The 26,165-nt window shown below is 36.2% G+C and overlaps 1 protein-coding gene across 7 annotated transcripts in view; it reads left to right on the top strand.

The window, feature by feature from the left end:
* The window catches only part of CCDC73 (coiled-coil domain containing 73), a 177,971-nt gene that overhangs the window by 125,112 nt on the left and 26,694 nt on the right, over positions 1-26,165 (top strand). For 3 of the 7 annotated variants that reach the window (XM_085011484.1, XM_085011485.1, XM_085011489.1), the window contains 4 exons: positions 12,940-13,068; positions 14,639-14,698; positions 16,501-16,584; positions 24,942-25,052. In XM_085011484.1, coding sequence (XP_084867610.1) covers positions 12,940-13,068; positions 14,639-14,698; positions 16,501-16,584; positions 24,942-25,052 — 384 coding nt within the window. The remainder of the gene's footprint in view (positions 1-12,939; positions 13,069-14,638; positions 14,699-16,500; positions 16,585-24,941; positions 25,053-26,165) is intronic. The other 4 variants (XM_085011486.1, XM_085011488.1, XM_085011487.1 and 1 more) reach the window with 2 other exon arrangements.

Consider the following 26,165-nt stretch of genomic DNA (forward strand, 5'->3'; position numbering starts at 1 on the left):
TTTTAAAATAGTTTTGGTGTGAGGACTATTTCATATGGGTGCCTGTTGCCTCTTCCCTTAGCATGTGCTGGCCGTTATCTCCCTGAGAGTAGGTGTGCAGATGTAGTGCCTGGTGCCTGGTCCTTTACAGTTTTTTGCAGTGGTAGCAGCTCACACATGCACTCAGAGCATGTGATGGGAGTGGAGGTGGCTCATGATCACTCCTGGAGTCTGCAAAAGTGATGGTGGTGGCTCACACAACTGCCTCTGGAGCTTGTGTAGGTGGTCCCACCACCTGAGAGTGCGTGCAGGAGACAGAGCTGTAATGGCGAGTCCTATCTCTCCCCTCATGCACCCCAAAGTCACACCTGGTCTCCAAGGCAGCCCAGGCTTCCTCTGTATACGACCTCAAATATGGTTGCCCTAGACTCAAGTCCCTTCAGGCTGTTTCAGTGAGGCCAATCCCAGTTCTCTCTGCATAGCCAGCCCCTGAGTCTGATCTCCAAAGCCCGAGCTTCAGTACTCAACCCATGCCTATTCTGGCAGATGCACATCTTGGGCTGTGGAGAATGTTGAGCAGTGGCACTGACCATCTGTGCAGGTTTGTCCCATCTGGCTGCTGTATACTGGTTGCTGCATTCTCCTCCAAGGCGCTGAAGCTCCCCCTGTGTCCCAGAGCATCTGGGAAATTTTTTCATTTCCCAGCTCCTTCCCAGGGATGTAGGTACCATCCCAGTTCCTTTCTCAGTATGTTTTTTTTTGTTTTTTTCTTTTGTCCTATCTGATTACGTGGAGATTTTCTTGTTCTTTCAGAAGTTTGAGATCTTTTGCCAGTGTTTATTAGATTTTCTGTGCAAATTAAAATAGTCATATGCCTTTATGTAATTATTTTTTGCATTATTGTGAAAATATTATACTTCATAAATTTCCCTACTAAATTTTGTTTTTTCATTAAAGACAAATTGCAACATGAAACCACTGTATTTCTAATGTACAGTTTAAGATTGACCTGTAGATGGAGATGAGGATTATGTAAATTCATGGAGGGATTCCCTTGTTGGATTTATGTGAAAGGGGTAAAGAGTGTCTCTGCACAAGAAGAAGAGTGTTGCTCATGAGTACATTTGCCCCCTTTCCCAGGTCTTTCAGCCTTGGCCAAGGTTGTTTAAATGTGCATGTGTCATCCATTGGTGGCCTCTGTCACTCTAGAAAGCATTACAGCTACCAAATAGTTCTTGAAAGAGAGAGTGTATACAAGGGTAAAGTGAGAAAAATGTGGTTACATTTGAGAATTGTAAGTTCAAATAGCTGAAAGGGTAAAAATTTACATATCTGTTTTAACAGACAATTCTTAATATTTCAGACATTCTAGGCAAAAGTTTTATATTTTGTGGGTTTATAATGTAGTTTTTATTTTTAACTTAAAAACTTTTTTTTGGTTTTCATATTCTTTTTTCAGAGGCTAATCAAAACTAGTAACATTGCTTTATATCACTTATTTAAAATTTCTAATCCTTAATTTTTCCAGAGGTTTTTTTTTTAAATTTTTCTCATATACTGTTCTATGATTTTGTCCAGGACAGTTTAAATTACTGGTTTGTGATAAGATGGAATTCTTTTTTTTTTTTCTTTCTTTTTTTTTTTTTTTTTTTTTTGGAGCAAAGTTAAACAGACCAAACTTAGTTGTTAGATAAAACTAGGTATTACAGTTCTGAACACTGGGTTCACCATTATGGCAATCATGAAGAATTTCCGATACTATCTGTGAGCAGCATTCATAACCTCTGCTATTTGTCTAAGTAAACGTCAGAGCACTCAAGGAGATAGTGATATTTAACAGACTACCTCATACCAAAAGAAGAGGGATAAAGGAGAAAAGGGCATGGTATTTATGACTCTAGGAACTATAAGTTGTAATTTAATGAGATCAAAGCATGTGCTGTTTATTTGCCGCACTTACAGCTTTGAATAAAATGGTTAGAAAACAGTGTACTAAAAGTTCAGGGTATTTAAAAGCTAGAAAGGCTATAAAATCAAAAGGATATTTTCAGTGAAAAATCATTTTGTAGAGGTCTCTGATTTTAATTTAATATGCTCTTAACATTAAGTAATTAATATATAAGGAAAAAAGAAATGATTAGTTTTTAACTTTCATCAGCCACGTATCAGGTTTTCACCTCTTCTCACCTTATTCCCACTTCCCTGCTGTTTCATAACAATTATTATAATAGGAATTGATGCATTTTAGAGATCTTCTATAAAACTTACTGATTACAACAGCTCTATGTTTTCAGTTGTTGAAAAGATGTAGAAGTTTGTTGGATTTTGTAACCTTGACGGAAGTAAAAGCTTTTAGAAAACCAACCTTCCTTTATTAAGTCAGAGAATTGTAAGCCATTTTATATGAATGTAAGTTTTAGCCATATACTTCAGTTTAATTGCACTTTTATCAGTAGGACATTGTGTCTTAGAGTGAACCTGGAACAAATCCCTAGTATAAAACAAGCCATTTGATAATTTACTTTCTAAGTTGTTTACTTCCTTCAGGTGTATCTTGCTTTAACAAAACCCTGTAGAAAAAATAAAAAATTCAAAATGATTGTTGCAAATTTTATTTTAAAAATGATCATTTTAGGGTACAGAAAAGCAGCTTGAAAGTAAGGTTTAAAACACCATGTGTTTAAAAAAGATGTACATTATTTTCGTTATTTTAAAACTAATATCATTGATATCTTTAAAAAAATCAATTTAGCATAAAAAGTTTGTTTTTATTACTCAGATGGTGCTTGACTAAATACCAGGTAATGGTATAAATATGTTTTTGAACAGCCTGTAAATCTGAGTTGAGATTAAAACTTTGAAGTCCTCTAACAGATATTTTTCCTTTGAATTATTAATCTCCTGAATTTTTTAAAAGTTAATTGCTGAAATGACTAGCTTTATTTTTATATCCTTCAGTATCTATAGTCAGTTTAACTATTATCCCATGTTTTTGAATATTTATCCAGTTGGATATAATAAGATAAATAAATTAATTTATTTAATAAATTCTTTAAGTCAAAGATCATCTGGCTTAGGAATTAGGATAATGTTTTATTATATTGTCTGATTTCTGTAATCGTTTTCTAGGATATTCTTGGATCTGAATTTATAGTGCAGAATAACTCATTGTAATCTCACAAGTTTAGGGCTAAGACAGTCAAGATTCTAGCCCCTAAATATGCTGTGCTTTTAACGTTAACATAAAGCTAGTGACTCACCACCTACTAAGCTTTATTTTTCCATAGTCAGTAAGAAAATTGTGGGAGTTCCCACTGTGGCTCAGTGGGTTAAGGACCCAACATAGCATCTCAGAAGATGTGGGTTCGATCCCTGGCCTCACTCAGCAGGTTAAGGATCTCATGTTACTGCCAGCTGCAGCATAGGTCTCAGATGTGCCTCAGATCTGGTGTTGTGCCCCTGTGGCATAGGCCTGCAGCTACAGCTCTGATTTGACCCCTAGCCCAGGAAGTTCCATGTGATGCAGGTGTGGCTGTTAAAAAGAAAGAAAGGAAGAAAATAAAATTGTACTGGTCTGTTCACATTTAAGTGAGGAGCATCTCTCTGTAACATGGTGGTCTACAGGTTTGTGGTTGTTACCTTAACTGGAGTGGAGGAAGCCATCTGGTTCAATCAGTGATTAAAGGCGTTAAGACTATACTTTCCTATATACTATACAATATACTCACTACTGTACTATACCTGTCACTTTCTCTGCAGTCTTACAAATGATTATGAATCACTGTGTCATTAACAATAGTCTCTTTGGCTGACACTGACTGCTCTCACCAATATTTTTTATTGCCATTTGCTTTATCCTGAATAAATCAACCTTGACTTCATCAAATCTTATTTTTTTGACAAAGATAAGTCACATTTTTCATATCATGTTCATCACTCTTTTCTTCTTAGATTCATTACATTTTTTTCAGTTCTTCTTAGATCCCAGAATGTCTTAAGGTGCTAGGGGATAACTATGAAATATGGTATCTTTCCTCGAGTTCATAGTCTATAAGAATACTGTTCCTGTTATTACTTATGAAACACTGAATCTTAATTCTTCAAATAAATGAAAGAATACTTAGTTATTCATACCACTATTAAGTCTTTAGACCACTTTATTTTAAAAGTTGAGAAAATAATCATAGAATCCCTTGAACTCACCTTAGTATTAATAAATAGGTAATAGTGTCTAGCACATAGTAGAGATGCTCAACAAATTCTTGTAATGTGGAATATTTCATGCCAGGCACTTTGTTAGTTTTTTAAAAAATTATATCCCCACTTTACAAATGTGAAATTTGAGGCAGAATGCAGTTAAGCAAGTTACCTAAAGTTACACAACAGGAAAAATAGAGCGAGGATTAGAACCCCCCAAAATGTGGCTCCAGAACCTGTAATCCTAACTTTCTACTGCTAATAGTAGCAGCATAAGCAATTTATCCATCTAAGTTTCTTCTCTGCATCATTCACCATTAGAGAGCATATATTTATTAAAAAGGAAAATTGCTAATATTCATACTCCTGAAATACCAGCTCCCTATAATCCTTGACTCTGCATATCTAGACTAATATGTCCCTACCTTGAAACTTATCATTAAATACTGCTTCTTTGGGGCTCTTTCATTCACCCCTCTTCTCCACCCAGAGCATCCTTTTCTGTCGTCTGTGCTGTTACACACCCAACACTATTCTTTTGACCTCTAGTCTTTCAGTCCTCATTATAGTCCGCACTCTATTGGCCTATTCCTGCCTACACATAATTCCCTGAATGATATTTCTTATTTACTCTATCTTAACTTATAACTTTATCTTTTTCTTTAAAACTAAACTTTTCAACTTTAGTCATCCTAAGGAGGTACATAACCCAGACCATACTAGTATTACTTTTCTCTTTTTACCCCTTTGTATTCTCATTTGCAATATGGGTATAATGATATGTACCTTTCCTCTTTTATATATGTGTAATAAATACAAAATAATAGAAAACCACTTCAGAAGGTTTAACATGTAGAAATTTATGGAATTATTGTTGCATGCAGGTGAAATTAGCTTAAAATTAAGGCAAATTTTTGATGGATACCATTTTTCTGCAGCATAGCTATAGGTGGGTTACTTATATAGGCTTTCAAGACAACTGAAACATAGCCTCATTTGCTTTTAAATTTTTTATTAAGACAGGAAAGCCGGACATTTCTTCCAACTCATTAATTGCTTTTTCTCCCCTCGTGCTTGAATTATATTCTCTTTCTACAGTGACTTGTTCTCTCAATCATCCCTAAATTTTAACTAATCATAAGGTTCATCTAATCTATCGATTTTCATCTTTCTTTGAGTTGCAGAAATTTCTGTTCAAGATGTGGAAGTTCAATATAAAAAAAAAAATAAAGTAGAGCTACTTGTGCTGGAAAGGAGGATTGGAGGAATACCGAGCCATGTATGTTAGCACTTACTTCTCTATCAGCAGCTGCGGAGGGGCTCCATGGAACCCCTAGGACTTCTTGCGGCACAATTTAAAAACTGTTAATTGGATGCAGCAGTTAGGTGAATTACTCAATGTCAAGCAGCTTGTAAAAAAGATTATCCATTTATCTTTGCTTTGTATTTCTTTTATTTTTAATTTTTTGTCTTTTTAGGGCTGCACCTTCAGTTTTGGAAGTTCCCAGGCTAGGGGTTGAATTGGAGCTGTAGTTGCCAGCCTATACCACAGCCATGGCAACAAAGGGTCCGAGCCGCATCTGTGACCTCACTGCAGCTCACAGCAACACCGGATCCTTAACCCACTGAGCAAGGCCAGTGATCAAACCCACATCCTCATAGAAACTAGTCAGGTTTGTTACCCCTGAGCCACGGCAGGAACTCCGATTCACTTTGTATTGTATACTATTTGTAGTCAGTAATATTCTAAACAATGTATAAATTTTACAGTGTTAGTTGAAATTCTTCTTGTAGTGGACCTTTTGATAATTCCGTAACATCCAGTGCACCTCATATGATCAGTCTGTCTTTAAGCCAGTCGATATGATCTCCATTCCTCATGCCAGTATTTGGTTAAGGAATGAGCATGTGATTTAATGCTGGCCGGCAGGAGGGGGTTCAGAATTTTCTTACTCTTTAGAAGGGGTTCCAGGAAGAGATAGTTGCTACATAGTACCTACATCACCTTTTGCTACAGAATAGATTTCCTTATTGTTTAATGATTTATGTATGTTTTCTAATAGTTGTGACCAAAGCATTCTGATAACTGACAATTCATGTTTTTCATTACAGAATATTGTGTTTTGTACAAAATTATATTCAAAATAAAAAATGTATTAGGTTGTTTTTGTTTTTGTTTTTGTTTGGGGGGCCTGCATCTTCAGCATATGGAAGTTCCCAGGCTAGGGGTTGAACTGGAGCTACAGCTGCTGACCTACACCACAGCCACAGTAATGCCAGATTTGAGCCATGTCTGTGACCTACACCTCGGCTCATGGGAATGCCGGATCCTTAACCCACTGAGCAAGGCTAGGGATTGAACCCACAACCTCATGGATACTAGTCAGGTTCGTTTCTGTTGAGCCACACGGGGAACTCCCTAAAATGTATTAGTTTGACCAATTATATTTTAGTTCACTGTTCAAGGGTCTTTGGGTACAAATAAATTCCTTTTTCTCCTTGATTATTTTCTTTTTCCTCCTATTCCTCCAAAGCTCTATGTTAAATTCTGTTTTTCTTTTTTGCATATTCTTTTTTGCAATTAGCACATACTCCTCCATTTAATCATTCACTTTATGCAGATAACTTCCTCTCTGTATTTCCAGCCTCAAGTTTCTTTTAACCTCTAGTTCTGTATTTCTCTTTCTTTCTTTCTTTCTTGAAACAAAGTGTTTATTAAGAGAGAAGATGAGAAGATATATGCAGAGAAAGCACAGGCAGGCTCTGGTGGGAGGGGTGGGCAGAGAGAGGGAGAGACAGAAACACAGAGAGAGAAAGAACAAGAGAGAAAAGAACAGTTCTATATTTTTCAACTGCCTGCACGTCATTTCCTTTTATGATTTATTTTAACTTCAGGGTCCCTCAGTGGATTGATTCTTCATTCTTCCCGTACTTCTTCTTCACTCTGTCAAAAAAAAAAAAAAAAAAGATCGTACGCCTATCCTTTCAAAGAAAACCATCTTGCTGCCTGTGCAGGTGAACCATCACTGATACGCTGAAACTTCATTTGGGAGAGTTCATCCTATGTGACCTTTTATAATTTGCAAAATAATGAATGAAGAATCTTTTTTTTTTTTTTAAATTTAGAACAGTTACAGTTTATGGCTTAGGCTTAAGATTTGTGCTTTTTGGCTTTCTTGAGTCAATCTCAGAACATTGTCTATCTCTTATTTCTTGTAGTCTTTAATATAAGACTTTTCATCTTCTTCATCACTGAAGTAGACTTTTCATTTCCATTCTCAGTGCATCACTCTTTTACGTTTCATGGTCTCTTATTTCTTCTAGCTTAACGTAAATACTTTGAAATCACCTTTTTCCTTTATTTCTTTTGTCTATTTGATTATATTTTCCTTTAGAATCCCTTATTTTTTATTTTCCATTTCTCAATTGTATAGATATTCATCATCTCATGCATGGATTAATAAAATAGCTTCTTAGCCAGTATTCTTTACTCCAGTATTAATTCATTCTTTTGCTAGACTAACTTTACTGATTTACTTGTTTAATATAATACTTTTATGTGCCTGACACATGCTAGATACTTAGCATATGTAGAAGGAATAATATATTGAATAGTTCTCCTTTGTTTACCAAATCAGGTCCCCAATTTTTTCCCAGCTTTATTGAGATATAATTGACACATAACATTGTTTTAGGTTTACAGTATGTTGATTTAGTCCCAAACTTCTTTAATTGGCTTTCCAGAACTTCCCTAGTCTTGTCCCATTTTTTTTATCTTAAACAATGTTTCCTACTACCTTCTAATAAGCATCTTCTATTCTATTCAATCCAAAATCTTTGTTGCCATTATCAAAGTTCTTAATTTTCCCCATGTTTTTGCCTTTTCTCTCTCCATATTCCCTACCCCAACTTGAAATTCCTTCTCTCAGCTTACTTGTATTAAACAGGATTGAGGCAGGAAACAGATGGCACATTGGAATAGTTAATTGAAAAAAGATTGATGAAGAAGCTATTTACTATGGTCAGAGTTCAGGGAAATCAACAGAGGATAGAAGCAGTGAGGGAATGATTACACCACGTGGACTGGTAGGTGGCAAAGGAAGGAAGCAGATACTGTAACCTGGAGAGAGCTATTAGTAACGATGTAGAAGAAAGCTGCAACTCAGAAGCTATGACCTTTGGTAAAGATAAAGAGCTGTTGTCAATTTGTAGTCATTTATGGAGGGAGCTGGAGAAATACTTCAATCTCTTCTCTTCCCAGTGTACTTATTTACTGATACCTCCCACAGATTGAACCCAATAAAGCCATTGAGAAGGGAGCCTGTTTGCTATATCCCTAGATATCAGCCATACAGGCCAGAGAAAAAAATGGAATTAAAAAATATAAAGAACAACTAAACAGTTGAAGCATACAATAACTGAAATGAAAAATACACTTAAAGGAATCAATAGCAGAAAAATGAGGCAGAGTAACAGATAAGTAAGCTGGAGGACAGAATGGTGGAAGACCAGAATAAAGAAAAAAGAATGGAAATGCTAAAGACCAGAATAAAGAAAAAAGAATAGAAATAAGTGAGGATGGTCTAAGGAGTTCCCTTACAGCCTAATGTTTAAAGGATCTGATGTTGTCACTGCTGTGGCTCAGGTCACTGCTGTGGTGAGAGTTCATTCCCTGGCCTGGGAACATCTGCATGCCATGAGCATGGTCAAAAAATAGAAATTAAAATAAATGAAGATTGTTTTAGAGACCTCTGGGATAACATCAAATACAACAACATTCATGTTGTAGGGATCTCAGGAGAAGAGAAAGGACCTGAGAAAATACTTGAAGAGGTAATAACTGAAAATTTCCCAAACATGGGAAGGGAAACAGTTACCCAAGTCCAGGAAGCCTGGAGAGTCCCATACAGGATTAACCCAAGGAGGAACATACTGAAACACATAGTAATCAAATGGATAAAAATTAAAGAGAAAATATTAAAAGCAAGAAGGTAAAGGCAACAAATAGCATACAAAGAAATTCTCATAAAGTTATCAGCTGATTTTTCAGCAGAAACTCTGCAGGCCAGAAAGGAGTGGCATGATATATTTAAAGTGACGAAAGGGAAAAAACTACAACCAAGAATAACCTACCCAGTAAAGCTCCTTTTCAGATTTGAATAAGAAATCAAAAGCTTTAAGCTAAGCAAAAGCTGAAAGAATGAAGCACCACTATACCAGCTTTACAAGAAATGCTAAGAAACTTCTCTAGGCAAAAAAAGAAAAAAACTACAAGTAGAAACAAGAAAATTAAGAAATAGGAAAGCTCACTGGTAAAGGCAAATATACAGTAAAGGTAGGAAATCATTCATACACAAATATGATATCAAAACAGTAATCATGAGAGGAAGAGAGTATAAATGCATGATATTTTAAATGCATTAAAAATCAAGTGATCAGAAACCTAAAAAAAAAATCATGTGTATATAGAGACTATTATATCAAAATCTGGAAACCACCAACCAAAAACTTGCAATAGAAGCACATACACACAAAATGAATCTAACACAATACAAAAGGTAGTCATTAAGTTACAAGAGAAGAGAACAAAAGGGGAAAGGAAGAAAAAAGACCTACAAAAACAAATCCAAACAATTAACAAAATTGCAGTAAGAACATAGGTATGAATATTTACCTTAAGTGTAAATGGAATAAATGCTCCAACCAAAAGACAGAGTGGCTGAATGGATATAGAAATAAGACCTATCTATATGTTGTCTACAAGAGAGTCATTTCAAATCTAGAGAAACACAGACTGAAAGTGAGGAGATGGAAAAAGGTATTCCATGAAATGGAAATCAAAAGCTGGAGAAGCAATACTCATATTAGACAAAATAGACTTTAAAATAAAGAAGGTCATAAGAGACAAAGAAGGACACTACATAATAATCAACAGATCAATCCAAGAAGAAGATATAACAATCATAAATATATATGGATCCAACATAGAAGCACCTCAATAATATAAGGCAAATTCTAACAGCCATAAAAGGAGAAATTGACAGTAACACAATAATAGCAGGGCATTTTAATACCCCATTTTTGTAAATAGATCATGCAGACAGAGAATCAAAAAGGAAACACAAGCTTTAAATGACACATCAGACCTAAGTGGACCTAATTGATATTTATAGAACATTCCATCTGAAAGCAGCAGAATACACATTCTTTTCAAGTGCACATGGAACATTCTCCAGGAAAGGTCACATCTTGGGCCACAAATCAAGCCTCAGTAAATTTAAGAAAACTGAAATTATATCAAGCTTCTTTTCCAACCTCAAAACTAGAAATCAATTACAAGAAAAAAAAACTGAAAAAGCACAGACACATGAACTGAAGAAATCAAAGAAATAAAAAAATACCTAGAGACAAATGACAACAAAAACACGATGGCCCAAAATGTATGAGATGCAGCAAAAGCATCTCTAAGAAGGAAGTTTATAACAAAAACAAAAACAAAAACAAAAACAAAAAAAAAACAAAAAACAAAAAAAAAACCTTACCTTGGGAAACAAGAAAAATCTCAAAAAACAAACAAACAAAAAACCAACTTACAACTAAATCAACAAGAGAACAAACAAACAAAACCCAAAGTTAGTAGAAGGAAAGAAATTATAAAGATCAGAGCAGAAATAAAGGTGAAGAAAACAATAGGATCACTGATGCTGTACAGCAGAAATTGGCACAACACTGTAAATCAACTATACTCTAATAAAAAAACCATGAAAAGAAAGAATCTATGTAACTAAAAGATGGTTCTTTGAAAAGATAAACAGAATTGATAAACCTTTAGCCATATTCATCAGGACAAAAAGAGAGCACCTAAATCAATAAAATTAGAAATGAAAAAGAAGTTATAACCAATACCACTGAAATACAAAGGACCATAAGAGACTTCCAAGAGCAACTCTGTGACAATAAAATGGACACCTAGAAGAAATGGATAAATTCTTAGAAAGGTACACTCTCCCAAGACTGAACCAGGAAGAAACAGAAAAATAGGAACAGACCAATTACAAGTACTGAAATTGAATCTGTGATTAAAAAACTCCCAACAAACAAAAGTCCAGGAACCAGATGGCTTCACAGGCAAATTGTATCAAACATTTAGAGAAGCATCAACACCTTAGTTTCCTTAATAACATGCTTTCTTGGTTTCCCTCCTGCCTCAGCTGACTATATTTCTAAACCTTCTGTACTAGCAGTTTAATCAATGAATGTTGGAATTCTTTAGGAGTCAATTATGTGTCATCATCTTTCTTCTAACTAATAACTAAGTGATTGTACCTGTTTCTACAGCTTTAAACAGTGTTAAATAAACTGATTCATGAAAAATATGTATTTATTTTAGAAAAAAAAAGAAAATAATTAACTGCACAATGAAGGAAATAAAAATTTCCTGTAATCTCACCACCCCAGTGAACCAATTTTTTCTGCAAGAGTTGTTTATTATTATTGTTATTTTTATTCTGTTCTCAAATATACCCTTTTAAAAATTGAAGTGTATAATTAAGATTCTTAATTGTAGATGTTTTTTTCCAGCAAAGAAATTTGGATGTTGATTATCTTAGGCTTGGAAAATGGTCAGAAATAAGGGAAGCTATGCACAGCATAAAACCAGCTTCCCTACTAAGTACTATGGTCTGCACCTTGTACCATCACCAATAACCATAGTGGATGCTGCTGTTATTAAAGTGGTGTCACTGTTGCCCATGGAAGCTTGAAGTTTATAGCACTGCTCTTGCTATCTACCAACAGATAGGTTTGCAGCAGTTCTTGTGATACTAGTTTCTGATCCAAGATCCAAAATAGGTGTGTCTGATTAGCAGAGCCTGGTCACATGGATATAAAGCTATATTCTGACATTCCAGCTTCTCTAGTAGGCCTTCAGAATTCGAAAGGGGTTCAAATGCTCTATCATCAAGAATGTGAACAATAGGAGTTCCCTTGTGGTACAGCAGGTTAAGGATCTGATGTTGTCATTGCAGTGGCTAGGGTCACTGTGTGTGGTTCAATCCCTGGCCCAGGAAGTTCCAAATTCTTCAGCTTGGCCTACGAGTATTTTTCAATATTTTAATCTTGCCAGATTTTAAGGTACAACTTCCAGTACTCTACTCCTTCCCCTTACCTTTAACCTATTAGTTCCAGCCACATCAGATTAGTTCTATTTCCCTGAAAAATGTTTCTGTACCTTTCTGAGTCTTTTTTCCTAAAGTATTTACTCCTCTTTTGTCCTCCTTGCAAATGTATAATTGAAGACCCAGTTTAAATACCACTTCCCTGTGTAATACCTTATTTATTTATTTATTTATTTTTGGCTGCACCTGTGGCATGTGGCTGTTCCTGGGACAAGGATTAAATCTGAGCCACAGCCGTGGCCATCTGGGTCCTTTAATCCACTGTGCTGGGCCAGGGATTGAACCTGTGTTCTGGTGCTACAGAGAGACTGCCAATCCCATTGCACCACTGCAGGAACTCCTGTCATCTTTTTTTTTTAAATCTTATAAGATTTTTGTTGAATAAGTCATCAACGAAAACCCCCTACTTGTGGTTGGTTGGTCGTTTAGTTAGCGTGTTCTTTTTAACAGCACAGATCGTGCATTCTATTTTTGTGTCATTATGTTTGCTTGTTCCATGGCCACAAATGGACTTTAAAATTGTCAGAAAAATGCCTCGATTTGACGAAATATATATACTGAATTTTTTGATGTTTCTTATGTTAAGGAACTAAAAAAAGTAACCTCAGACTTGATAAAGACCAAGGTCACATGTCAATATAAGACAGGAGAAGAAAACATCAGTTTAACAATTAAAGAACAGAAATTTCAAGAACTTCAAGAAAGACTCAAAATGGTATTTATTTATTTATTTATTTATTTATTTTTAGGGTCACACCCACAACATATGGAAGTTCTCAGTCTAGGGGTCCAAACAGAGCTGCAGCTGCCAGACTACATCACAGCCACAGCAGCACCAGACCCCAGTCACATCTGTGGCCTACACCACAGCTCTCAGCAATGTGGGATCCGTAACGCCCTGAGCAGGGCCAGGGATCAAACCCTCATCTTCACGGATACTAGTTCGGTTCATTTCTGCTGCGCCACAATGGAAACTGCCTCAAAATGGTATTTAATTAAATGTATTCATGTTTATAAAATTTATATTTTAGAAAATTTATGAAAATTTATGATTATATAGATGAATAAATAAAAGGATTATGATACAAAAATGTCCCTTCTGGAGCTCCCGTTGTGGCTCAGCAGGTTAAGAACCCAACATAGTCTCCTTGAGGATGTGGGTTTGATCCCTGGCCTTGCTTGGTGGGTTAAGGATCCAGCATTGCCACAAGCTGTGGCAGAGGTCACAGATGCAGCTCAGATCTCTATGGCATAGGCCTGCAGCTGCAGCTCTGATTTGACCCCTAGCCTAGGAACATCTACATGCCACAGGTGCAGCCTTAAAAAAGAATGTTCTAGAGTTCCCCCTATGGCTCAGCGGAAATGAATCTGACTAGTGTCCATGAGGACGGCAGGTTTGATCCCTGACGTCGCTCAGTGGGTTAGGGATCTGGCCTAGCCATGGGCTGTGGTATAGGTTGCCAGTGCTGCTTGAATCTGGCATTGCTGTGGCTAGGGGATAGGCTGACAGCTGCAGCTCCTATTCGACCCCTAGCCTGGGAACTTCCATATGCCACGAGTGCAGCCCTAAAAAGACACACACAAAAAAAAAACAATGTTCCTTCTTTATAGAGTTAATATAAATGATAAAAAAATTTATGAATTTTAAAAAAATTATTAGTTTTTGGCATTATCAACAAGACTTTAGGATAATAAAATTTGCCTGTAACCACTTTATTTTCACTTTAATGTTCTGTCAGGTAATCTTATGGTACAGTGGTGTTTTCAGAAAAGCTTTAGGAGATCAGAAATTCTGTAGGTTTGTTTTTTTTTGTTTTTTGTTTTTTTTGGTCTTTTGTCTTTTCAGGGCCACAGCCACGGCATATGGAGGTTCCAGGCTAGGGATCTAATCGGAGCTGTTGCTGCTGGCCTGTGCTAGAGCTACAGCAATGCCTGATCCAAGCTGCACCTGTGACCTACATCACACCACAGCTCACGACAACGGCGGATCCTTAACCCGCTGAGCAAGTCCAGGGATCGAACCTAGTCAGATTCGTTTCTGCTGGGCCACGACGGGAACTCCAATTCTGTAGTTTTTAACATTAACATTTATAAGTTTGCACCAGCCTGTATGGGATAGAATCTAATACTATCTTTAGTTCAGTAGAGTCATTGCTCAGCAATAAACAAAAATTGATACTCTGGAGTAATAATAGGTCATGACACTCTCAAATTTGTTAAGCCCTTAATTGAATGTAAAATTTGCCAAATTTTGTATCACAATTTAAAAATTATTCAATTTGTAGGAAATGGAATTAAATAAGAAGATTAATGAAGAGATTACCTGTATTCAAGAAGAAAAACAAGTAAGCATTCATAAGATATTTGGAAGCCAGTAAATATTTTAAAAGCCTAATACAATGTGGGAAATAAATTAAGCTAAACAAGTAGAATCATGCCTCGGTCAGTTCCTAGCAGGTAGTAAGCACTCTGTTGGGTGTACTGAATGGATGCATGTGTATCTTTTTAACTAGGCCTCACATGTACTCCTATTAAACAAATAGAGGAGAAATGGGTAGTATCAAAGGCTACAAACTTTCAGGTGTAAGATAAGTTTTTGGGGTGTACAGCATTAGTTAACAAAACTGTATTCTATACTTGAAAGTTGTGAAAAGAGTAGATTTTTTTTTTTTTTTACTGTCTTAACCATTTTTAAGTGTACAACAGTTCAGTAGTGTTAGGTACATTCACACTGTTGTGCAAACATCACCGCCATCCATCCCTAGAACTCTTTATTATATCTTGCCAAACTGAAATTCTACCCTTTCACAAAAACTCCCCATTCCCCCTCCCTCATTTCTTAGAAACCCACAATCTATTTTCTGTGAGAGTAGATTTTTTTAAAATGAAACTCCAAACACATATTCTTTTTAAAAAAATATTTATTTTGTTGAGGTGTAGTTGATTTCTTATATTAGTTTCAGGTATACAACATAGTGATTCAGAATTTTTATAGATTGGGAGTTCCTTCTGTGGCTCAGTGGGTTAAAAATCCATCTGCAGTGGTTCAGGTCGCTGTGGAGGTGCAGGTTCGATCCCCAGCCTGGCCCAATGGGTTAAAGGATCTGAGATTGCTGCAGCTACAGCATAGGTCACAGCTACAGCTCAGCTTCAGTCTCTGTCCCGGGAATTTCCATATGCCACAGGTGTAGCCATATATATTTTTTAAATTGTATAGATTATTATAAAGCTATTATAAAATATTGGCTATATTCCCTATGCTGTGCAATAGTTGTAGAGTGCTGTCCTTGTAGTTCATTTATTTTATACAGTGAGTAGATCTTAACTGTTCTCACCACTCACAAAAAAGTTGGTGATTATGTGCAGTGATAGAGGTGTTGACCTTGTGGTAATTAAATCACAAAATATCTGTGTGTCAGATCATTACATTGTACACCTTAAGCTTACACATGTTATATATCTCAATAAAGCTGGAGAAAAGTACATTAAAATTTTAGAAATAAATAAAATAAGAATAGAAATAAATCCATTTTTTCCTTGATAGTTTAGACCAATGGTACTCTAAGCCATAGTTACTGAAATGCATGTATACTTAGAGCATACATTTATAGGACATTATACCCTCATTTGAATCTATTTGATATTTATGATATTTTGACTTTAAATAAAAAGAAAATATGTGAAAGAAAGTTTCTCCTGTTTCTTTCTTTACCCCTCCTTCTGCTTTTCCTCCATGTGATTCTGAACACATGTCATGACATCCTAGCCCATTAGCAGTATGACGTTTTGGTAATAATATATTTATTATTTGAGGAGCAAGCCAACGAAAGTTTGGGTTTTGAATTCTTCACATTTTTCAGTAGTGTCTTGTAGTCCATGGTTCATTTCAGAAACTTTGTTAGTTATTTCAGGAGCCCTTAGAATAGTGCTTTGTAAGTAATAATGTAATACAGATTGTGTTAGATGTTAAATTAATAAAATTGCCATTAGTTTATTTCAGCATGTTGTTTATTATGGCTGACATTGAAATTAAACTGTAAAGATAATAAATTAAGAAACTGGAAAGTGTGTTTTAAGAATGAGTTTGGAAACATACCTACTGTCTTAAAACTTTTCCAATTAACGTTATATTTATACTTTTTAAAAGGGTATCATCACTTCTTTCCAACAATTGCAGCAGTTACTTCAGCAACAGACTCAAATTAATACTGAAATGGAAGCAGAATTAAAGGTACTTAAATAAAATAATCAGACTGTATATTTATATTTCCGTCTAATGAGCTTTACCTGTTTAGTTGCATTCATCTGTCCAATTTCATCTGAGATCATTTTGAATTTTAAGTGTAAAAATATTGGCCCCTTTCATCAACTTGGTATCAGTGTCCCAACTAAAGAGCATTTTTTTTTTTTTACATTCGAGTCACTAGTTAAATGTTCACTTTTGGAGTTCCCCTTGTGGCTCAGCAGAAGTGAATCTGAATAGTATCCATGAGGATATGGGTTTGATTCCTGGCCTCACTCAGAGGGTTGGGGATCCAGTGTTGCTGTGAGCTATGATATAGGTCACAGATATGGCTGGGATCCCACATTGCTGTGGCTGTGGTGTAGGCCAGCAGCTGTAGCTTCAATTTGACCCCTAGCCTGGGAACTTCCATATGCCACAGGTGCGGCCCTAAAAAGCAAAAAAAAAAAAAAAAAAACAAGTATCTGATTTAATTTAGTAACAAATTGAATAGGTATTTTTTCTGTGTTTTATAACTGTGGCCAAGACCCAAAGCTGAAAATAAAAGTTGACAAGTGTTACCATAGTCTTAGAAAGTAGTCAGTGTGCTCCCCAAAATGGGGAGGGGGAGCAGATCTCTCTTCACAGGAATGTGATAGAACTGGCCCTATTACCACAACAATCAGTCCATTATCTTCTTCCCAGTATATATAAGAAAATGATTGGGGATTGAAAGAAGTTATGGTCACTGATGTTTTGGGAGTGAGGGTTCATTAAGAGAGGCTTTTTTCTTAACATCCCTAGTAGAGAGGTGTTCATTTCCCCTCATGAATGTTAAGTGTAGGCATTTATGGGAAAAATCATGTATAAAAATTGGGGTATAAGAAGGGGAGGTTGCCATCTTGTTTTTTAGATGGATGCTTGAGATCCTGTAGAAAACTGAAAGTCCACTCTGGTGCTGCTGGTAAAACAAAATGTTGTAAGTTCATGTGGGAGAGCCTGGCATGTTTCTTGAAGTTCAGAAGTGTACCAAGAACATATAGACTGATGCCCAGGTCTGGTCTAGAAGTTTCAAGGAGAGTTTTTGGTGAAATCTGTTTCAGTGGGGCTTAAAGTGTGTGTTACGTTTGTTCTGATGCTACATGGCCCTGGAAGAGTACAGAAGAGAGAACGTGGCGGTTGCTTTGTTCCACATGAAGGAACATGGAGGTTCATGGAATGGCAGAAACTACTAAGTGACAAGGTGTCCAACTCAAGAGAAGGAGCTGGGGACATGTTCTACTGGGGCGGCCAATGCAAGATATTTGTGCTCCTCTGAAGTGATTCTTGGTCATGAAGGGTGAAGCTGTACATTTCCCAAGAAAAGTACACTCACCTTCCATGTAAAGACCACCGTCAGCAGAGGCCTAGGCCACCTTCATGGGTATTAACCAGTGCAGTTGTATAAAGTCCGTAAGGTTCTTCTGGGTAGAAGGGCCTTGAGCTTCAGGTTTAATACTCTGTGGTCACTGTCTTAACTTTTTAAAATTAATTTTTATCTTTGAAAATATGTTTTGTAAATTGTCAGATGGGAAAATGGAGCATGCACCAGGGCTTGGAGCTTCAGCTCCAGCGTTCTCCTGTCTTCCGCTGCCTCCCAGTACCTGTTCCTAGCTGCTGGCTCTTCTGCCCTTTGATGCCCTAGGTCCTGAACAGCCTCATCCTCCTTGCTCCTGTGTTGCCACTGCTCTGGGTCCCACGGGTGGGGAGAGGCCTGTGTTCTGTTGTTGCTGTTTACCACTGGTGGTAGACTAGATGTAGCGGGGAGGGTCTGGGTCAAGTGCATGTGCCCTGCAGCATCTTCTGTCCTACATTGTCAGGGCTCTGGCACCATTTGGTAAGTGTCTTAGCAGGGAGTGAGTCCCCAGTCTGGGTACTGAGTTGTATCCCTGCCTGGCAGTTTCAGTCCTTTGGGGGTTACCCATCTGCCATGAGTTGGGGCAGAGGGCCCATGGGATGGAGAGATTGACTTCCCCAACTTCAGCCAAAACATAATACATGGGTCTAGCAGCTTGCAGGAGGTAGAACCCAGTGCTGAGTCTTGTGGTGAGGCCCTTAGGCATCTGTGAGGATCTGCATTTGGCCTGTGAGTATCACAGGGGCCCATAACATTTAATAGAAAATTAAAAAAGCACCATGTTAGGCTGACAGAGAGAGAGAGAGAGAGAGAGAGAGAGAGAGAGAGAGAGAGAGAGAGAGAGAGAGAAAGAGAGAGGGAGGGAGGGACCACAAAGAAAAGTTTTCTTAGTATCATTTTTTTTTGTCTTTTTGTCTTTTTAGGGCTGCATCTGTGGCGTATGAGGTTCCCAGGCTAGGGGTCCAATCAGAGCTGTATCCCACAGCCTACACCACAGCCACAGCAACGTGGGATCTGAGCTGCATCTGTGACCTACACCACAGCTCACAATGTCACCAATTCCCCGACCCACTGAGCAAGACCAGGGATAGAACCCACATCCTCATGGATGCTAGTTGGGTTTGCTAACTGCTGAGCCATGGTGGGAACTCCCTTAGTATCTTTATTAGCACTTTTTGCTCTGCTTGTTTTCATTTGTACCCAGCCCCACAAGTTGCACTGAATCTTTTATCATTGAATGTAATCAGACTTAACCTGAATAATGAAAGATTTCTCTTCTCACTATTGATGTTCTGTGAGTACTCATGAAAAGAGAGTTTTGCCTTTCTTATTTCTCTTGCCTGCCCCTCTAATACTATAGGAGTTAGAAGAGAGAGAGAGAGAAAGGCTGGAAGAGGGAGAGGGAAAAGGTTGGAAGAGAGAGAGTGCTAGAGTCAAATCTCTTCCTCCTCTTAACCCCTTCACCTACTGCAATAAAAGATTAAATTTTTTCTCTGAAAGTCCAGTTATCAGTAAGTCCTCCTGCCACCTCGCCCATAGGTGAATAACTGGAACTAGTTCTCTAATATGTTGAACTTTCTCCCAAGAAACATATGATATAATTTATCCTAATTCTTCATGAGTAGTAATTATCAGGATTGTCTCCTAATCCATTTAAAGGAGTTGAAACAGATTTTTAGGATGAGCAAAATAGCAGAGACTAGCAAATCCAATCATTTCATTTCATGATGAAATAAAGATCCACAAAATGTAGGTAGTATAGTTTTTGCCTATAATTAGTGGCAAAACCAGGATTAAATTTTCGTCTTGATTCCACTTCAGCACTATTTCTACAATATCACATTGTTAAGATATTTTTCCTAGTTACATGAGAATTGCCATTCTTGTTAGATCAGTTATATGAAGACCAAAAGTTTTGAATTGCCCTTCCACAATTCTATATCCAGGGCTTATGTATTGTTGAATTCTACAGGGCCTACAGTAGCCATAGAGATACACAGTCATGTGTTTCTTTGAATTAATGGTAACTATGGTTCCAGGACCTTTTAACTGTAACTGCCAGTATCTTAGATAAATCAAAGGCCTCTCTCTTTAACTAGTCCCATTATTACCCAAGCCTTGAGAGTACGTAGAGAAACTAGATTTCATATAGTAAAATTTCAAACAAAGTATTGGCAAGAACAGGATAGAATTGCCAGCTCTTTATTTTAACAGGTAAGGGAATTAAAAATCAATACTATCTATCATCACTTTCATTTTAAAGAGGAGACCATTTTAACACTAAAAGAATATTAAGGGAATAATATCAATAAAGGACAGTCCTTTACAAGAAAACACACTTGATGACCTTATATTGACATTTTTTTTCCTGGGACCAGGAGATTTTGCCATGGATCAGTACTTGTATATAGACTGGTGTTGGAGAACCACTGATATATAGTATCACAGAATATTAATGTTGAATTGTTGCTGAGGTTTATGCTGCATAGATATCTCAAGTGTTTTCTCAAAGAGCATTCTGATTGTACCTGTACTAAAAGGGATCATTACACTTCATAATAGCCTGCTTTTTTCAGTGCTCTGCAGTCATACTGTTATCTGTCATATTTTTTTTTTTTTTGTCTTTTTGCTTTTTCTTGGGCCGCTCCTGCGGCATATGGAGGTTCCCAGGCTAGGGGTCAAATCGGAGCTGTAGCCACCGGCCTACGCCAGAGCCACAGCAACGCAGGGTCTGAGCCGCGTCTGCAACCTACACCACAGCTCACGGCAACACTGGATCGTTAACCCACTGAGCAAGGGCAGGGACCGAACCCGCAACCTCATGGGTCCTAGTCGGATTCGTTAACCACTGCGCCACGATGGGAACTCCTGTTATCTGTCATATTTTTTAAAGTACACTTTAGAGTATAGAGACTTAAATTCTCATAACAGAAAATATTTTCTACTGTGATTAATCATTGTTTAGTCCATATAAAGTATAATTATGCTGCTATAGTCATAGTGTTAAGCAGAAAATTAATAAATCCACAAGGATGAGGAAATAGGGAGAGGAAACAAAGTTTATAAAAGTGGGAACCAAGTGGAGAATGACTAATTTGCTTAGCAAATGAGAGAAAGTACAGAAATAAGCAGGAATTGCAAGCATCATGTGCAGGGAAAAGCATCTGGAAGTGTAGTAGTTTCTTACATAGACCTAGTTTTTGACTTCAGTTTTGCACCAACTGAAGACAGGGCACAACTAAAGTCAAAAACTAGGTCTATATAAGAAACTATTACACTTCCAGATGCTTTTCCCTGCCCTGCACAAATAGACACTCTCTGTCTCCTATGTGGCAGAAGTTTGGAGAATTATACGTTGGAGAGTTTGAGGAACAACTGAGTTTGGGTATAGCCAGTGGTGTGCTGGAGACAGCTTGTACCAGGAAGAACTAGTTAGAGCTGTTGTCATTTTGTGAGTTGGTTTAAACCAATGGTCGCTTGAAATTGACCATGGTGAGATTTTTAACACTAATGAAATTGGCAAATACTGCAAATCAGGGTAATTTTTTGAGACCCAATTTACCAGCACAGTACTGAAAGTATTATATTTAAAACAGTTTGAGAAGTCTAAATATTGAATTTTGAAGCCTCCAGGCCAAGTTTCCCCATTTAAAGGGCAGTTAGCCTTATAATTTCCAGGCAGGAGAATGGAAGCTTCCATTCTGGAGCTACTAACCTGCTCAAGAAAAAAGACTGTTAACTGCTGATGATGAAAACAGCTCATCTAGACCAATGTACAGTAAAGCCCACCACTGTAGAGACAAAATTTTGTAGTTGGCAGAACTTTCAGCCAACTTTTAAACATTTCATCCTTAAATGTGAACAAGCAGTTAAGGATCACTGGGCATTTGAAGAAAGTCTCCATGTAAAAAATAGACAAAACAAGCAGGGTAGTGAAAAAAAAAACTTGGAGAAGCAAAGAAAACATACTTAATTAAAAGAAATACATTTATTAATCTATAATACAATACAATAATTAGGAATGTTAAAAGATAAATGTTCGTGGAATAAAAGAGAATATATTAGCAGGCAGAAAAAGTACAATGAGGGAGTTCCCGTCGTGGCACAGGAGAAATGAATCTGACTAGTATCGTGAGGATTTGGGTTCAATCCCTGGCCTTCTCAGTGGGTTGGGGATCCAACATAGCCATGAGCTGTGTGGTGTAGGTTGAAGATGCAGCTTGTATCCCATGTTGCTGTGGCTGTGGTGTAGGCCAGCAACTGTAGATCCAATTCAACCCCTAGCCTGGGAACCTCCATATGCTGTGGGTGCATACCTAAAAAAAAAAAAAAAAGTACAATGGAAAAGTTGGAAGATAACATTGAGATAGTCTTCTAAGAAAGTAGACAAAAGGGGGAGTTCCCATCATGGCTCAGTGGTTAAGGAATCCGACTAGGAGCCATGAGGTTGCAGGTTCGATCCTTAGCCTTACTCAGTGGGTGAAGGATCCGACGTTGCCGTGAGCTGTGGTGTAGGTCACAGACGCGGCTCGGATCCTGCGTTGCTGTGGCTCTGGTGTAGGCTGGCAGCTACAGCTCCGATTTGACCCCTAGCTGGGGAATCTCCATATGCTGCAGGAGCGGCCCAAGAAATGGCAAAAAGACAAAAAAAAAAAAAAAAAGAAAGAAAGAAAGTAGACAAAAGACATGAAGATGGAAAACAGGAAAGAAGGAAAATTAAGGGCTCAGTCCTAGAGGTCAGGTGAGTTTCAGAGAGAATAGAAAATGGAAGGAGAGCAAATGACCAAGGAAGTAATTCAAGAAAGTAACCCAGAACTGGAGGGTCTGAATTTGTTTTGCTTAACACCAATGCATATTATTATGTAATTTCATACTACAGTTGAGAAGATTATAAAATTGCCGTGAGGAAAAAAGTAGGGTACATACAGGATTCAGAATGAGAATGGCAAGGTAATGGCTTCAGACTTCTGATTGGCATCCCTGGGAAAGTAGGAGATAGTAGAACCATGCCTTTAGAGGTTAAGGAGAAATTGCTTTCCAAAGCATAATTGTACAGTATTTAGTCAAATGAGTGAAGGGTTGGTAGAATAAACATATTTTCAGACATGCAGGGTCTCAAAAAGTGTACCACCTCTGTCTCCTTTATCAATAAGTAATAGAAAGGTTGCTTTTCCAAGACAAGGGAATAAACCGAGAGAAAAATTATCAGCTCTAGCAATCAGGAGACCACCAAAGAAGAGAGAAGGAAATTCTCAGAGATAATCTGGTCAGTGTAGCAGAATGAAAGCTCAGTAGGTCCAAATTGAAGGGAAGGATGAATGTCTCCAAAACATGGAAACTGAGAGGTTCCCTGATGTAGGCAGTGTCTTTTAGATGGGGAAATGAGAGTAGGGACAGGAAATGATTGGTATATCTGTAATGTACTCTTTGGGAACATAATGTCCTTGGTCATTTATTATTACTAGGAAAGAGTCTGTGGTATAGTCTCCCATATCTCCTCTTAACCTTGATTATCCATCTTCTAAAATACAGTGTTATCAATATAAATAGATACTGTAAAGTATCTGTTAGGCTGTTAAAGTACTAAGCATCTATTATATACATACCATTGTAAATATTCAGAAACTTCCCTATTATTATAATATGTACCTAAAGATTCAGGCAAAATCATGACTTCTACAAAAATATTTATATTATCCTAAAGTAGAAACAGTTAAAATAGGTATTCATTGCGTGCTGTCAAAGTGCAAAGTTCTTTATGAGCTGGAGCAGAATCTTCAGGTTAAAATTGTAAAATGCTTTTTATTAGATGTTTCCATAATTTTGCATAATTTTATCTTTGTATACTGATATTTTGTATAATAATTGAGAACCCTTTAAATAGATGGAATACTATGAAACCTTTAAAATGAGCAGATGTATATAATGATATGGAAATTAAGCAAGACATTCATATATTTAGAAAAGCAGATTGTGAGACAGTATGGTATGTGTGATATGATTTTATCTCTATTTAAAAAGATACATTTTATGTACTTGTGTGCTTATAGACAATTTCTAGAAGGATACACAAGAAACTATTAGAATAGTTATACCTCTGGGGAGGAGAACTGGAAAACCAGTAGAGAAAAACTTTGCCTTTTCTTTCTGTATCCTTTGTGTGGCTTGAATGTTTACCGTGAATGTATTTAGCTTTATTAATTATAAATAAATTAATATAAAAATTCCAAATGTATTAGATACGTAGGTAGAGTACTACCTATTTGTATTAGATACGTAGGTAGAGTTCTTACTATTTGTCTTTTTACAGAAATTTACTTGGATTATCAGCAGACACTGAAGAAACCTAGTAATAGTGGTGATACTAATTTAATAGCTTTTAAATCCTTGTCTTAGAAAATAGTAGTATTTTTACCCCATAAAAGTTTTGGGGGAAGGGGAGAAGAGAGTCTGGTGGCTATATAATATGGTAATTTATGAAGTAATAAGTTAATACAGTAAATATTAAAGTTCTATTAAAAGTGTTAATTTGAAATTAAAAATTAAAATTATATTTTAAGGATTTTCTAGCCAGTTAATTTCTGAAATAAATGGATGTGGAAAAAATGTTCTGTGGTAGTTAAAATTTTTAGTAGGTTTAGGCTGGATTATGCTACATTTCATATTTTTCAGTGCTGTACTTTATATTACTTTTTCAGTACATTAAAACTTATGCAGTGAAACTGAATAATGGCAATGTTTTTATACCCTTTTATAGCCATTTCTTTTTCATAACCTCCCCCTATTTCCTGTTAACTAAACTATAAGCACCTTTCTGTTAATTTATGAAAATTATTGTTGAGATAGCACATTATCACTGATCTGTATGGCACTTTCAGCATGTTAGAAGCAAAGGTCCAAGCAACATAAAACACATCAAAATTCATTAATGTGGTATTGATTATTTTTTGGATAATTAATTTTATTGCAGACCCTTGAAAGAGATAATGAGCTGCAAAGGGAGAAGGTAAAAGAAAATGAAGAAAAGTTCCTTAATCTTCAAAATGAGCATGAGAAAGCACTAGGAACTTGGAAAAAGCATGTAGGTTTATTAAATAGTAAAATAGTAAAATATTTTAAGTAGTTACAGATATTTAAAATAACAATTAAATGCTAAGAAAATATTGCAAAAATAAGACAGGGATAAAGTCAGACATATTTTTTTTTGCTCTTATTTTCCCAAGAAGTGAATGTTTTTAAAGCTAAATTTAATAAAATTTTCTGTAATGCTTTCATACATGAAAAACCTTACATATACATATACATATTTAGATATATATATGTATGATTTTTCCTATGTGATGAATAAAAATTAATTTCCCTTTTCACAAAACCATTGATAGTGTTTTAGTAAATGATTAAAATAAAAAGTTATATAGGTATTATCATTAGCTGATCTCTTTAGCTTTCTTCAGTAGTTTTGTTGAGTTGTATTAAAGCCATGTTTAGAACATGTATACAGTAGTTGAGTTCTATAGTTTAACATTTTATCATGAGAGTTTTATGTTGTAAACATGGCTATTTCCTTAAAGTGCATCTGTTTATTTTATACTAAATTTTAATTTCAGTGAAGTAGATAATAAAAGTATGAAGTAATATAAATTAAAGTTGTGAAATATAAGGTTCACTTAAAAGACTGGTGAACCACAAAATTGATTATTCTATTATCTGTATGTATTGCCTTGAGTTCTTTTAAAAGAATTAACAAAATAGAAAGTCACAGCTTATCAATTTATGAAAGCTATATTTTGGGAAAGTAAGATTATATTTTAAACTATTATACAATTATGCTACATAATTCTAATACAATACTGATGTATTTTATACTAACATATATCTGCATACCATTCTGCACCTGTTTTTGTTTGATATAAATTTTTATATGTCAGTCTTGATTTTTTTGATCCATTTACAGCTAACATGTTCTTTTTGCATTTTGTAGAGATCTTCGCTGATGATGAATTTGATAAGGTTTACCTAATTTTGAAAAATATTTTGTAATTAATTGTATCATAATACTATAAAATGCTTAATGACCTCTATATAAATAAAGTTCATCATTAAGCAACAAGCATAATAATATTATTTTAGCTTCGGCTAATCCAGCTTGCATCCTAATACTTCCCTCTCATCCCTAATGTTTAAAAAACCGTGG

Source organism: Sus scrofa, chromosome 2 (genome assembly GCF_054392235.1).
Source record: "Sus scrofa isolate SSC_HxYL_T2T_F1_AM1 chromosome 2, Sscrofa_HxYL_maternal_Yorkshire_Landrace_v2.0, whole genome shotgun sequence".
Lineage (NCBI taxonomy): Eukaryota > Metazoa > Chordata > Mammalia > Artiodactyla > Suidae > Sus > Sus scrofa.